Genomic DNA, 15,400 nt, shown 5'->3' with positions numbered 1-15,400 from the left:
TTGGAAGCAAAGTTTATTGAAATTTAGCTAGTTGATGATGTATGGACCTTTATTTTGTCTTGTTTCGTGGCAGTTGGTGCTCTGGGATGACCGGAGATTTGATGATGTGATTTTGTGAATCTCCTTGTAAATTGCAATGAGTCTTAGCCAAGATCAAGCATACCCACACCTGATCTGAAAACGACGTTCTTTGTGTGTAAACAAAACGGCATTTCTTTGTGTGTAAACAAAATAGCAACGAACATTTTAGTTGCGTTTGAGTATGGAGGGAGCGTAGCGTCTGGAGCTGCACTGATGTGAAATTCGTTGATCGAAATTATCCTCTATTTAGGTTCTGTACTGCCACCTGCTGCTGTCCAAGAATAGTTCTATACTATTCATACTTTCTCCGGCACTGCTATTTTTCGGACGATATTATATCTTTGCATTATATTTGCCCTTTTTGAAAGAAAATTGCCAAGAAGGCAATTTATCAATAAACTGGCTTTCTATTTTTCAGATGTGAAAAACGCAATGCACCCGGATGTAGCACGTTGTGTTTCTAAACTCCAGCGCGTTTTAAATCAAGGTTTATTGTTAAGATTTTCCAACAGTATGTATTTTCTAGTGATGTGGGTAATTTCTGTGTGAATGTATTTATCTTTCCTTTCTTCCGGTGCTGTGTGTGTGATCGCGGACCGCCTGGACATTTCCCTTGAATCTGTATCACTCAAGTCCTACGGCTCTCCAAGCGAAGTGTTGGAAAGGTATGAGTGTGGGACAAAAAGAGGATGAAGCCGCGCATGTGCTACCCCGCCCTCCCACTCAGTTGTCACCAGGGTTTGGGTTAAAGAGCCTTCAGCTGCTTTTGCTGGCCGCAGAGCTGGTTTATTACTATTATCAGTCTCATTCATGTTCGCTCGTACAGCACCATCATTTGTGAACCATGGCAAACTGTTGCAGATGCCTAAATGCGAGACTTCAATATTGATGCAGACACAGTCTTCTTAGTCGGCCTTTCACTCCGTTAAAGTTCCAAAGATTTCCATTCGCTGTGGGCAAAATGATAGCCAGCTCTAAAGTTTAGAGATTTACTTAGATCCTGGAGTTTAAGGCATGGAGTCACCAACTAAGGAAATCGAAGAGTTTGAGAGCAACTCTCTCAAATACCTGCAACCAGAGCAAATAGAGAAAATATGGCTGCGGCTTAGGGGACTGTAAGTATAGTATGACTTTTTTATAACGCCCGATCTTCCTACTTATAATGGCATTGACAAAATCCGAAATGTTACGTGGCGTCTTCTTATTGTTGTTTTTCTTGTTTTTAATAGTAATAATGAATTTTTAAAATTATTTATTCATACTTTGTCATCTACCGAATGATGTTTGCAATGTACATTGTGTTTAAACCATTAACACTGCACTGTAGTAGTCGAGTATCTGAGGGCTGCCACCTGTTCCACACGGGTGAAAGGTTTTGCTAGGAAACGACTTTTAGATTTGGCTTTGATCAGACGCGCAATAATGGCCATTCGTCAGAGGATTGGAATTTCCCCCTTGTTTTGTTGTTGACCAGAGTGCCATAACGTCAGAAGATCAAAATGATCGCAAAACAAAAATCACCTGTAGGGTTACGGTGACAAAATAGCTGTGCAACGATCCTTTAATCTGATAATGTATGCTATTTGACCTGCATGTAGCTCATGAGATATTCAGCCATGAATTAGAATACTTTCAAGAGAGAGCTTGATAGGGCTCTTAAGGATAGCGGAGTCAGGGGATATAGGGAGAAGGCAGGAACGGGGTACTGACTGTGGATGATCAGCCATGATCACATTGAATGGTGGTGCTGGCTCGAAGGGCCGAATGGCCTACTCCTGCACCTATTGCCTATTGTCTACTTCAGTTTTACTGTTCTTAAATTTGTTTTGCTTGAAGCGTTTTCTGCTGGGACAGATTGCAAGTTCTCATTACCTTTCAAGCCAGTTTATAAGGTATTCCCATGATCACAGCCGTGCTATCAATCTTTTAAAATATTCGATTACTGTTAATTGAATTCGGCTTCACATTTTGAGGCGGAGGACAAGGTTAAACACTTCGAAGGGGGATGCAGAAAACAGGATATTGTTCAGTTTGTCCCTGAATAATAACAGCAATGAGACATTTTGTGCAGTCAAATTGTGGACGCTCAGGGTTATGGGGAAAGTACTGGTCGGTGGGGTATATATGCGGTAGGGTGCCCACTGGTGAGCGTGGGCGAGTCTGGCTGAATGATTCTGCCAGAAAGGGTTTACACCAAGAGAGGAAGTTGGGATCTATTAACCTGCAGTAGGAATCACTGCATGATCGTATTGGAAAACCCGCATCGACCACTTGATTGAGATAGCGTCGAAAATGTAACAATTTGTCTCCGCAGTTCGGACAAGACTACGCCTGTGGCTTTACAAAAGGCTCAGACTTGCTCGATCACATTCCATTCCATGTTTTCGATATCAATATTTAATCCCGTGTGAGTAACGACCGTACCAAACACGACGAAGTGTCACTAATTATAAGATCCCAATAGCTAATCATTTTAACACTATCTGGACAGCTGCCAATTATTTTAGCACAATCTGACGCATTGGTTAATGCCATACAGATTTGCAAATTAAAATTGGCACATATTGGATTGCTATTTGGTTTACCGCATGTAACAACATACACTCTGTCTCAAAAAGTTTTTTTTCTAAACAAATAACGAGGGTGGGTCCTTTCGATAAAGTTTGCAAATTTCCAAATCAGTGGTTGCGCAGAAGAAAAGTGGGTGGCGTTTTCGCAATTTTGCGATTTTATTTTTTAAGGTTCAAATTTGACGAGGAGTTCGCCATACACTACATGATGTTTATGGTAATCGCGATTTATAACGTAAAGACAGGGGAGAGTTCAGATGCTGGGTTCTGGAGCACAAAGCAGAAGGCTGGAAGAACTCTGCTGGCCAAGCAGCATCTGTGGAAACAAAAGGTGTAAATCGACGTTTCTGTTCGAGACTCTGCCTCAGGTCAGAGAGGGACCAGAATGAGTACATAGAAATATATGGGGTGGGTGGGGTGGGATAGATGCTGATAGATGAAACCAGGGGAAAGGATAATGGAATCCGGGTTAGGAAAGGACTGGCAGAGGCTGGTAGGCGACAGGTGAAGCCAGATGGCAAGGAGATGAGAGAAATTAGCAGAGGGAGGAAACTAGGTGGCAGATTTGTATGGGAGGAGAATGCAGAGGTTGATTGGTGGGTGCGGAGGTTCCCTGAAATTGGATAAGCCAGTGTTCATATCATTGGATTGTAAGCTATCCTATGTGGTGTGGCGGCTGTACAGCTGCGGACTGGAAGTGTCTTCAGAGAGTGGTGAGGACAGCGGAAAAAATCATTGGGACTTCTCTTCCTTCCATCATGGACATTGGTTACAAACGCTGCCTGACAAGAGCTAAGGGCATTACCAGAGCCCCCACACACCCACAATATGGACTGTTTACACTGCTGAACTCTGGGAGGAGGTACCGCAGCATGAAGAGCGGGACAACCAGGTTCTGCAACAGCTTCATCCCCCAGGCCATAAGACTATTGAACTCACAATCAAACCAAGGCTAGAACTTTCTTATACATTGCCACTTTTAAAAACTTTCCTACATATCTATTTTACAGAACTATGCCCATGAAGTACTTTTTATGGACACATTAAGCACTTTTACTGATCGCCTGATATAAATGTTATATTCTGCTGCTACTTGAAGAGTCAATGCAATGAAATTTCGTTCAATGTGCACTGTGTCTATGTGTATACCTGAATGACAATTAAAGTTATATAATAATAAAATAATATAATAATAAATAATAATAACTATTCCACTGCAACATACTAGCAACCTTTCCGGGTCCCTCTCAATCATGATGCAGTGTCTTGAACTGAAATGTGTAAGAAGGAAACTACACCAAAGCTAGACGCAAAATGCTGGAGTAACTTATTGGGTCAGTCACCATATCTGGGTGGGACTATAAAACCCAGAAGTGTAGTGCCTCACTCAGTCTCTGCAGGATGGAGGAAGCGAGAGGGTCACATCCCTCTGAGCTGTGAAAAACACTGAACACATGTCTACTCAACTGTGAGTGCCCTTAATGTGGTTTGAAAATGAAAACGTGGTTGCTTTGAATTGCTGCTCTGCAAATGGTTGTTGGTGGTGGCAACTGCTTTGAAATGCTGTACTGCAAATGGTTGTTGGTGGTGGTATCTGCATTGCATTGTTGCACTGCAAATGGTTGTTGGTGGTGGTAACTGCTTTGAAATGCTGCACTGCAAATGGTTGTTGGTGGTGGTAACTGCTTTGAAATGCTGCACTGCAAATGGTTGTTGGTGGTGGTAACTGCTTTGAAATGCTGCACTGCAAATGGTTGTTGGTGGTGGTAGCTGCTTTGAAATGCTGCACTGCAAATGGTTGTTGGTGGTGGTAGCTGCTTTGAAATGCTGCACTGCAAATGGTTGTTGGTGGTGGTAACTGCACTGAAATGCTGCATTGAAATGCTGCACTGCAAATGGTTGTTGGTGGTGAAACTGCTTTGAAATGCTGCACTGCAAATGGTTGTTGGTGCTGGAAACTGCTTTGAAATGCTGCACTGCAAATGGTTGTTGGTGGTGGACACTGCTTTGAAATGCTGCATTGCAAATGGTTGTTGGTGGTGGTATACTTGTATATTGTATATACTTGTATATTGATTTTAGATAAAACACTACCACTTACGGCTGTGATTTTTGGCCATCTTACTCAGTCCCCCTCCGCTCATCAGGTGCAGAGGATTCTTCCCATCAATGAAAAATAAAACTGTTATTAGTGTTTAAAAAAATGTTAAGAATCTCTCTCCTGGTATGAAACTGCATTTGAATGTGGTGGCCTTGTAGCCTGCATGAAATGGTATGAAACTGCATTTGAATTTGGTGGCCTTGCACCCTGCATGAAATGGTATGAAACTGCATTTGAATTTGGTGGCCTTGCACCCTGCTTGAAATGGTATGAAACTGCACTTGAATTTGGTTGTCTTGCACCCAACTTGAAGTGGTATGAAACTGCACTTGAATTTGGTGGCCTTGCACCCTGCTTGAAATGGCATTAAACAGCACTAGCATTTGGTGGCCTTGCACCCTGCTTGAAGTGGCATGAAACTGCACTTGAGTTTGGTGGCCCTGCACCCTGCTTGAAGTGGTAGGAAACTGCACTTGAATTCGGTGGCCTTGCACCCTGCTTGAAGTGGTAGGAAACTGCACCTGAATTTGGTGGCCTTGCACCCTGCTTGAAGTGGTATGAAACTGCAATTGAGTTTGGTGGCCTTGCACCCTGCTTGAAATGGTAGGAAACTGCATTTGAATTTGGTGGCCTTGCACCCCGCTTGAAATGGAATTTCAAGGAATAGCCATGAGTCAACTGCTCGCCCCCCAGCCGTGAGTGAGCTGCCAGCTCATCAGGCTTGAGTGACTAAGCTGTCACCCCAAGAATCCATTTGGCCCACAATGTCCATACTTGCCATCTGGAAACCAGTCCTTTCAGCCCACAATACCCATACTAGTGCTCCAGAAAACCCCCCATCAATACTGGCCACCAATATTGGAATTGGTGGAGAGGTGGAATATTACAGCCCTCCCGTGTGAACATGGGACCCAACGGGTCCCACTTAGTCTGAATGAAACATAAAAATCTTAGAGGGCTCAACAGGTTGGAATGCAGGGTACATATTTCCCCTGGTTGAGCTCTAGAACCAGAGGCTACAATGTCAGAATAAAGATGTAAACTATTTAGGACTGAGGTGAGACAGTTTTTCATGCAGAATGTTCTTAAATTCTGAAATTGACTAACATTGGAGCACTAGGAAGGCTTGCTCATGGAGCTTTTTCAAAGCAGTGATTTGATGATTTCTGAATATTTACATGAATCCATCATGTATTGACCTCCCCACCATTGAAGTGATCGAGAGGAAATACTACCTCAAGAAGGCAGTTAAAATCAGCAGACACACACCACTCTGCCCACTCTCATCTTGCTACTCCCATTGGGAAGATGGTACTGGTGCCTGAGAACGGCTGCGAACAGCTCCTTCTCCTCAACCATCAGGGTCTTGAACCACATTGTACAATCCAAACTACAGCCTTACGTCTGCACAGAACCACCATGGACTTTGTGTGAGGGTCTCGCTACATACTTCAGCTTGCACTATTATAGCCTACTTACCTAATATATCTGAGAATTTATTGTATTATTGTTCATTGTATGAATATTTGTTGTGATAATGTGCCTTTGAAAGTTGCAGCAAATAAGAATTTCATTGTTCTGCTCCCAGTGGATATGTTAATTAAACACTCTTTACTTGACTCTTGAATCAAAGGATATGGGGAAAATGTTGTTGACATAGAAGATTAACCCTGATCTTAATGAATGGTGGCGCAGAATTGATATACCATATGGCCTACACCAGTTCCTATTGCTTATGTTGTTACTAAATGAAAGCAAAAAGCATTGGACAGGAAACAGGTGCTAAAAGCCTAGTTCTGAAGATAAGATTAGAAAAGGTTTTATTTAAGACCTTTCGCCTGTAATGGGAAAGTGGACCATTTAAGTCAATAAGCAGTGCACATTCAGGTCATCTCTGAAACTGTGAAGAATATTTTCAATTAAATTTTTTCCAGGTGTCGGAAGAATAACAAGATGGCACATTTTTCCTTTGTACATTACATTCATGTAATAAAAAAATAATATTATCCTGATTCATGTTTCTTTCTTGCCCTTAGGAGAAAATACAAGAAAACTTCCCAGAGGTAAGTGTTTTTGAGCAGAAACACTTGAACGATAAAACCATCATTAATATTTCTGTTAGTCCAAAAAAACAAATCCTAGATTGAAGAGTTTCTTTTGAAATTTTCTGTAAATCTCTACGAAATTGCAGACATTGATTACAAACATGCACATTTAAGTTAATTGTATTTTGATCATTATATACTATCTGTTGTATATTAAGTTTACGAACCAAGTAAGCTGCAGCAAGCAAGAATTTCATTGTTCCCTTGTCAATACATATGACAATTAGATTCGCATTTGATTCTTGATCATTGAGCAGATCAAATGAGGTGAGAAAATAATTGATCTGACTGTAAGAACATAGAAGCAGGAATAGATCATTCAGCCGTTCATACTGCTCCATCATAAAATAAATACATGAGCCACCTTTATCTTGGTTCCATTCTCCTGCAATTATCTGCTGTTTCCTTAACAATATCTAAAAATCAGTTGATTTTTAATATGCTGCACTGCTCTCTGGGGGAGAGAATTCCAAACAAAATTACCCATTGCGGAGATTTCTTATTTCTGAAGATAGAAACAAATAGCTGAAGTAACTCAGCGGATCAGAATGCATCTCTGGAGAAAAGGAATAGGTGACATTTCGGGTGGAGACCCTTATCAGATTGAGAGTCAGGGGAAAGTGAAGCGAGATATAGACAGTGCTAGAGATATAGAACAAATGAATGAAAGATATGAAAAAAAGTAACAATGATAAAGCAAACGGGCCAAAGTTGTGGGCTAGGTGATAACGAGTTATAGACAGTGAAACTCACCAGGATGACAGTGAAACTAGTACAATAACGGATACAGTATGTTTGTAAATGTTCCATGACAACATACACAGTAGATGAGGTTGGAGGAGGTATGAGTGAATATCTGCCTAACCTGAAAGGACTGTCGCGGTCCCTGGACAGAATCGAGGGAGGAAGTATAGAGACAGGTGTAGCATCTCCTGCGGTTGCAGGGGAAGATACCGAAGTGGTTTGGGTGGGAAGGAACGAGTTTACCAGGGAGTTCCACAGTAGTTAGGATCAAACCTGGATCTCTGGCACTGTGACGCAGCAGCTCTCTACTGCTGTGCCACTGTGCAGCCTCAGTGGCAGCATGATAAATTTGATCCTATATGGAGCAACAGTAGTCAGTGGGTTGAGATGCCATTGGAAGTGTGAGAATGAATTTGATTGCGCACTTGCATTAGGATACCTTGCATCACAAGGACATCCTTCATGCTTTGCTGAATGAAAAATGTTAGCTCTTTGAAAGTGTGTTTGAAGAACCACATGTGAGTGGAGAGATCGATCTGCTTGAGGCATTTTGTTGTGTTCCTGGCTGATCCAGTCATGGTTTCAACAACAACAATTTCCTTAACTCATCCATACTCTAGACCCTTGTTTGGAATATGAATATATTATATTTAATGACTCCTCCTTCACAACTCTATGGCTTACAGGTTTCCAAAGGTTTACATCATAGAGAGGCAAAATTCCTCTTCCTCTCCATCAGAATTAGGCAGCTACATATTCTTAAATTATGCCACCTGGTTCAGAATAAAGCCCACTAGTAACTGGGCCTGGAAATGTGCGGTAAAAGAGCTTAACTCCAATAGTGAACACTGGGAAGCAAGAAGTAACTTTGAGGAATACCGCTAAATTCTTTTAAACTTTTTAAAAAATGTATCTATTATTTTACTATTAACTGTACATATGTGTATTGGTTGTTGTGTTGTATTTCTTTTAACGGAGGAGAAGCAAATGGAATTTCGTTGCTCAGTTTTGTGCAATGACAATAAACATATTCTATTCTATTCTAAATGAAGCATTTGTAGTGGCCATTTGGCTTGTTTTGTATGTCATTAATTATGGCGTGTGTCTTTAAATTTTAGACTGCCCGTTATATTGTGGTTGGGATTTATGACGTGTTTAGGGCGTGTTTGGAGCTACGTTTCTTGTGCAGAAGCTCGGTTTTAGTTTAGTTTTGGACCAGCATGGAGAAGGTATACCCTTTGACCATGCGGAGTGTAACGGAGACACGAGGAGTTTTCTAACCTTTAAAGCGATAAGCTGGAGTTCGATGAAGATTATAGTGTCGGAAAAAGTTAGGATGTACCTTTTTGTTTTTCATCAACAATAAAGAATTTATTAATCAAAAGACTGTGTTATGAAGATTTATCTGTGAAGAAGCTCTGAAGGTCGCCGACGGAGAGCTAGCATGCATATAACGACATTGTCCTTAACCATGCTGTCCACTTAGTGGCTAGAGGGAGTAATCTCTTGAACGATATAAAAATCTTCCACTACAGCATTCATTGTGACTTACTGTTTTCTATTAGTTAGCCACTATTCATACTAATATATTGCCCCTAATCCCACATGCTCTTTTCTACTGCAGTATCTTTCATGTGGCATCGTATTGAATGCCTTAGTCTTACAGCATGTAAACAGGCCCTTCGGCCCAACTAGCCCACACTGGCCGTTGTCCCATCTACATTAGTTCCACCTGCCTACATTTGGCCCATATCCCTCTGAACTTGTCCTATCCATGTACCTGTCTAAATGTTTCTTAAACATTGCAATAGGCCTCAACTACCTCCTTCAGTAATTTATTCCATACACCATGTGTGAAAATGTTACCCCTCAGTTTCCTATTAAATCTCTCTTCCCTCACCTTAATCCTCTGTCCTCTGGTTTTTGATTCCCCTACTCTAGGCAAGAGACACTGTGTGGCCACCCGATCTATTCCTCTTATGATTTTGTACACCTCTATAAGATCACCTCTCGTCCTCCTGTGCTCCAAGGAATAGAGTCTTAGCCTGCTCAATCTTTCCCCATAGCTCAGCCACTCAAGTCCTGGCAACATCCTTGTAAATCTTCTCTCCACCCTTTCCAGCTTGCAACATCTTTTCTATAACATGGTACCTTTTGTAACTTAAATTAAATATTACATTGTGGCGGCACCTGGTGGCAAGCCACAGGCATAACGAACCCTCGGCTCTGTAAGGCGGCGTCTCGGTGTGGGAGGCGTTAGTCACGGGGTTGGTATCTGAAGCGGTATTTAAGGCTGGGCAACGCCTGTGACCTTGAGGTAGTAGGGAGCTGTATTGGAGAGAATAAACACGTCTAGTGCACACAACTCGTGTCCGCTTAGTTTTTGGCTGGATTCCTGTGAGAACCCGCTGCAACATCTCCCACTTCCGTTTTACCTATCTGTTTGTTACATCTTTGAACTCCAGCAATTTTGGCAAATGCATAATTTGTCATATGTTGGAAATTGTCAGTTCTTGCTGGTATTTCTTTGGTTGTTGTGTTTTGGGCAGAGTTGCATGAAGTAAGACAGATGTAGAGCTTAATTATCATCATAATGAGTTCTATGAATGGCTTGTTTCAGCGCTGTATATTTTTGTTGATTTAATTTTGGGAATAATTTCCTGCATTTATCTCTAATCTCTAGGTATGGTTAAACGTTGCTTCTTTTCACTTGATTAACATTTGATTTCTTTCATTTCTTAAGATGAGAAAAGATTTTACCAGCAAATCAGTTAATATCAGAAGGTTTTATCCCAGACACTGTGGGCGCCAAGCGCTTTGTAGTTTCAAAAATCAAAAAAATGCAGGTGTTGGAAACATGAAATAAGAACAGAGAATGTTGAAAATCTTAGGTCAGACAGCATCTGAAGAAAGAAAAATGGAGATTGTTTCATGTTGAGGAGCTTTCATCAGAACCATCAGTTGTGACGAAAGGTCATTGGTTCGAAGCACAAATACTGTTTCTCTTTCCACAAACATTGCCTGAGCTGCTAAGCATTTCTAACATTTTCTTTCTTTGATTTCACTATAATATTCTATGAGTCATAGTCATATAGCTATTCAGCCTAACTTACCCACACCAACCAATATGCTCCCTAGTCCCTCCTGCTGCATGTTTTTCTAAATCTTTGCTATTCAAATACCTTTTCAAATGTGTTTTAAACATCATGATAGTACATCATGATAGTACGTGCCCCAACTACCTCCTTTTTTAGTTTAGTTTAGAGATACAGCGTTGCAATAGGCCCTTTGACCCACCGAGTCTGCACCGACCAACGATCCCCGCACACTATCCTACACTACTACACAATTTACTATTTACCAAGTCAATTAACCTACAACACTGTACGTCTTGTAGAAGTTAACCGGAGCTCCCAGGGAGAACCCATGCAGGACTTTTGGAGAAAGTACAAACTCCATATAGAGGAGTCAGGATCGAACCCGGGTCTCTGGCGCTGTAAAGGGCCTGTCCCATGAGCATGCGACCTGCATGCGGCAAGCGCGACCAAACCGGAAGCAGGGGCTGTGCGGAGGTCGAGTGATCCCCGTACAGGGCCGGTCCCACCAGCACGCGCCTGTATGCGGCGAGCGCGACCAAACCGGAAGCGGGGGCCGCGCGGAGGTCGAGTGAGTGACGTGAAGTTCGAGCGAAGTCCGCGGGAAGTTCGCGCTAGGCGTATGCCGTCAAGACGCTGCATACGGCGTAGAGACGGTGCGTACGGTCTCAATGCGGCTGCGGGCCTGCAGGCCGTTGCCGCGTGGAATTTTTTAACACAGTCTGTTTTTTGGTGCCCCGCGCGATGTCGGGACCAGCTCCGCACAACTCCATACGGCTCCGGCGATCGAAGTGGGACCGGCCCCGCGAGGCTGTACGGCTCAAGCGACCACGTTAGGTCATGCTTGCCGCATGGAGTCACATGCTCGTGGGACAGGCCCTTTAGGCAGCAACTCTACTGTTGCGTCACCATGGTCCACTGGCAAGCTCGTTCCATACACCTTCCACCCTTTGTGTAAAAAAAAAAGTTGTCCCTTAGGATCCTATTAAATCTCCCACCCCTCCCTACCCTCACCTTAAACCTATGTCCTCTGCTCCTTAATTCCCCTACTGTGGGTAAAAGTGTGCATTTACCCCATATTTTCCTCTCATAATCTTATACACCTCTATAAGATTGCCTCTCGTTCTCCTGTGCTCCAAGGTTCGACCTCTCCCTCCAGTTCAGGCCTTTGATCCCAGGGAAAATCCTCATAAATCTTCTCTACATCCTTTGCACCTTAACACCATATTTCCTATAACAGGGTGACCAAAACTGAACACAACACTCACAATATTGCACTTTAAGTATTGTATGTAGTTCTTGTTAGCCAGCTGTATAAAGAAATCACTAAGCTAAAAGAGGTGCGGGCATGATTCTGAGGATATAAAAATGAATGTTGATTAAAGAAAAATTGAGAAAATGTGACAATTTTAGCATGTCCCTTCTGTCCACAGATTTTCCCTAGTTTTCGATTTGTATTCGCCACTGTAACATTTCCTGAAGGCCAATAGTAGGGAGCCCATGCAATGCACTGCCTATTTTGGAGCTGGCTCTCAGAGAATGACTGCCTTCAGGGTCACAGTGGAAAAACAAAATTACAAGGCAGGCAAGTGTGGGCAAGCCAGTTATCCGATGTGTCCCTGTTGCTTGTATTTTTATCCTACTGCTTTCAAAGGGATATATTAATCCAGCAATCAGAATTTTCCGAATGTTCTGACTGTAACTAACGAGATAATTGCTGCTTATGCACTGACCAGTTCAACAGAGGCGGAAGTCATTCACACTGAATTTTCTCTTGTATTTATACTGTTTCTTTTGAGGCAGCAGCAGGAATTGTATTATAATGGCCATGGAGACATGAGCATGTGTGCTTGATTTTTGATTTAGATGTATACCTTGCACAATGAAGTGCTAAAGAAGCAGGAAACATAAAGATTTCTTCAGTGTACGGTTATTACTGGTGATAACTGGAGCAGAGCACATCAGCTCTTTTTGTTTTATTGACAGTCAAGAGCAATAGTGGCAGTTCTACTGATGCCTTTATTCTGCTTGTTGGTTGAGGTTGTGGGCCTAGAAGGTGATATCAGAATAGGCATGGAGAGTATTGGCGATGCATTTTGAAGATTGCACATTGCAGCCAATTTTTGCTAATGGTAAAGCGAAGGAATGTTTAGAATTGTGGAAGGGATGTCATTTCAGTAGATAGACACAAAAAGCTGGAGTAACTCTGCCTGGCGGGACAGGCAGCATCTCTGGAGACAGGAAATGGGTGACTCTTCGGGTCGAGACCCTCCCTCAGACCAGAAACGTCTCCCATTCCTTCTCTACAGAAATGCTGCCTGTCCCGCTGAGTTACTCCAGGTTTTTGTGTCTATCTTCAGTTTAAACCAGCATCTGCAGTGCCTTCCTACACATGTCATTTCAGTAGGCTGCTTTCATAGAATCAGAAATATAGAGCAGAGAAACTGGCCCTTATGGCCCACTGATCATAGTGCCTACCTACACTCATCCTATTTACCTACATTTGGCCCATATCCTATACCATTCAATCCGGACTCAGAACAGCTTCTTCCCATCTGTTATCAGACTTTTTAATGATTATTCCGTAAACTAGGGTGTCGTTTCAACTTCCAATTACAAGATTACAAGGTTTTTTAAGATTACAAGATACATTTATTTGTCACATGTACCAATTGGTACAGTGAAATGTGTGGTCACCATACAGCCATACAAATAATAAAGAGCACAGAACACAATAGTTTTTAACACAGACATCCCCACACGGCGGGATCAAATTCCCACTGTGAGGGAAGGCTCCAAAAATTCAGTCATCCTCCTCTGTTGTCCTCCCATGTTCGGGGGGCTCCCAAACCCCCCGCTGTCGCCGTTACGGGCGGCCTGATGTTCAGGCCCGCTCGCCGGGGTGATGGAAGTCCGACGTCGGGACTGGAGGACATCCTCAGCGGCTTGGATATCCGGGTCGGGCACCTCCTACCGGAGTCCATGGCTAACGGAGTCCGCAGGCCGCGCTGGCCGGAGATGCAACGCTGGCGGCCCTCAGCAAAGGGCCCCAGGACTCAGCGATGTTGTTCAGCACCGGCCGTGCTGGAAGCTCTCCAAACCACAGCTCTAAAGGGGAACAATACTGAATCCAACACCGCATCACCAAACACCCCAGGTTTTGTAATCTCTTTATGGTAATACTTGTGAAACATCTGTTCACTTGCCCATCCTGCGGCCGCGAGGATATGATCTATTGGGACGTCCAAATCCTTGGCCGCCGATGTTGATGCCGCCCTGGTGGAATGAGATTTAAATTTGTCAGTATCAATACCTGCATCAACCAACACCTGCTTCAGCCACCTTGAAATAGTCTGAACCGATACTTTCTTATGTGGTTTTTTATGGCTGATAAAGAATGCTGTTTCTGCACCTCTTAAGGTTCTGGTGGATTCAATGTAACACCTTATGTGTGATACTATACATAGACGTGGATCCATAGGATATGCTGAGAAAACCAACTTACACCCTGTACCCCAGGTCTACTTTGTTTAAGTAAATCATAGACATAAAATGTAATGGCATCTGCTGCTATTTTCATCCTGTCTATTCGTAGTTTCTGCAATGTTTGCACTCTCTGTGCTGAAACCAGTGCCATGAGCATCACTATCTTCATTGTAATTTTAGCCAATGATAAAGCTGCAATAGGAGTCCATTGACGAAGGAGCATTAGCACCTCTCTTACATCCCATATTTCCGTGTACCTGGGTCTCGGAGGTTTGGAATTATAAATTCCCTTCATGAACCTACAGACCAAACGGTGTGACCCTACTGGATTTTGTTCTGATTCTCTCCATAGATATGCAGATAGAGCACTCCTTGCAGTATTGATTACACTATAGCTTAACTGCAAATCAAAATATAGAGTTGAAAGAAACTCTAACACGTCTGAGCTATCTGCAGTGTGATATGTAATATTCTGCCTTAAACAAAACACCTCCCGTTTCCTTATGTAGGAAATGTACTGCTTCTGGGTACTATCCCTCCATGCTGCTGCCATAACATCCACAGTACGATCTGATAGTCGTCTTCCGAGATATGGCCTCCTTAGAATCCGCAAATCAACAAATCAATATGGTCATGTAAAGGATGTGAATCACCAGTTACTGGGTGTACAAGCAGGTTTTCCTGTTTAGGAATCATCATAAGGGGCTTTGTGATTATTTTTAACATCTGAGGGTACCATGGTTGTGTAGGCCAGTCTGGTATCACCAGTACTTCTGCAGCGGAGTCCTGCTTAATCTTCTGTATACACCAACTAATGAGGCAAAATGGAGGAAATGCATACAAAAACATTCTTCCCCAATGCAGCGAGAAAGCATCCACCGCTATTGCCCCAGGATCAGGTTCCCATGACACATATTTAGGTAACTGGTGATTAAGTCTGGATGCAAATAAGTCAATTTCTGGCATTCCAAACCGTGCTACAATTTTATTAAATGTGTCACGATTCAGCATCCATTCTGTGTTGTCATTGAATTTTCGTGATCTTGTATCTGCAACTGTGTTGAATCTACCTGGTAGGTAGGTAGCTGAAAGCCAAATGTTTCTGGTAATACACCAGGTCCAGATCACGTTTGCCAATCTATCACAAGATTCTGACCTGATACTACCCATATGATTAACATACGCTCCTGCCGTAGTGTTGTCAATCTGTACCTGAAC

General features: G+C 42.7%; 1 protein-coding gene across 1 annotated transcript in view; it reads left to right on the top strand.

The window, feature by feature from the left end:
- Positions 1 to 809: 809 nt before the first annotated feature.
- The window catches only part of pde1c (phosphodiesterase 1C), a 267,349-nt gene continuing 252,758 nt past the window's right edge, over positions 810 to 15,400 (top strand). The window contains 2 exon segments of the mRNA XM_033020269.1: positions 810 to 1,196; positions 6,789 to 6,815. Of these exon segments, the coding sequence (XP_032876160.1) occupies positions 1,096 to 1,196; positions 6,789 to 6,815 (128 nt within the window). The 5' untranslated portion in view covers positions 810 to 1,095.

Source organism: Amblyraja radiata, chromosome 4 (assembly GCF_010909765.2).
Source record: "Amblyraja radiata isolate CabotCenter1 chromosome 4, sAmbRad1.1.pri, whole genome shotgun sequence".
In the NCBI taxonomy this organism is placed as follows: Eukaryota; Metazoa; Chordata; class Chondrichthyes; order Rajiformes; family Rajidae; genus Amblyraja; species Amblyraja radiata.
Note: the sequence above shows the minus strand (reverse complement) of the source record. Positions and strands in the feature narration are given on the sequence as shown.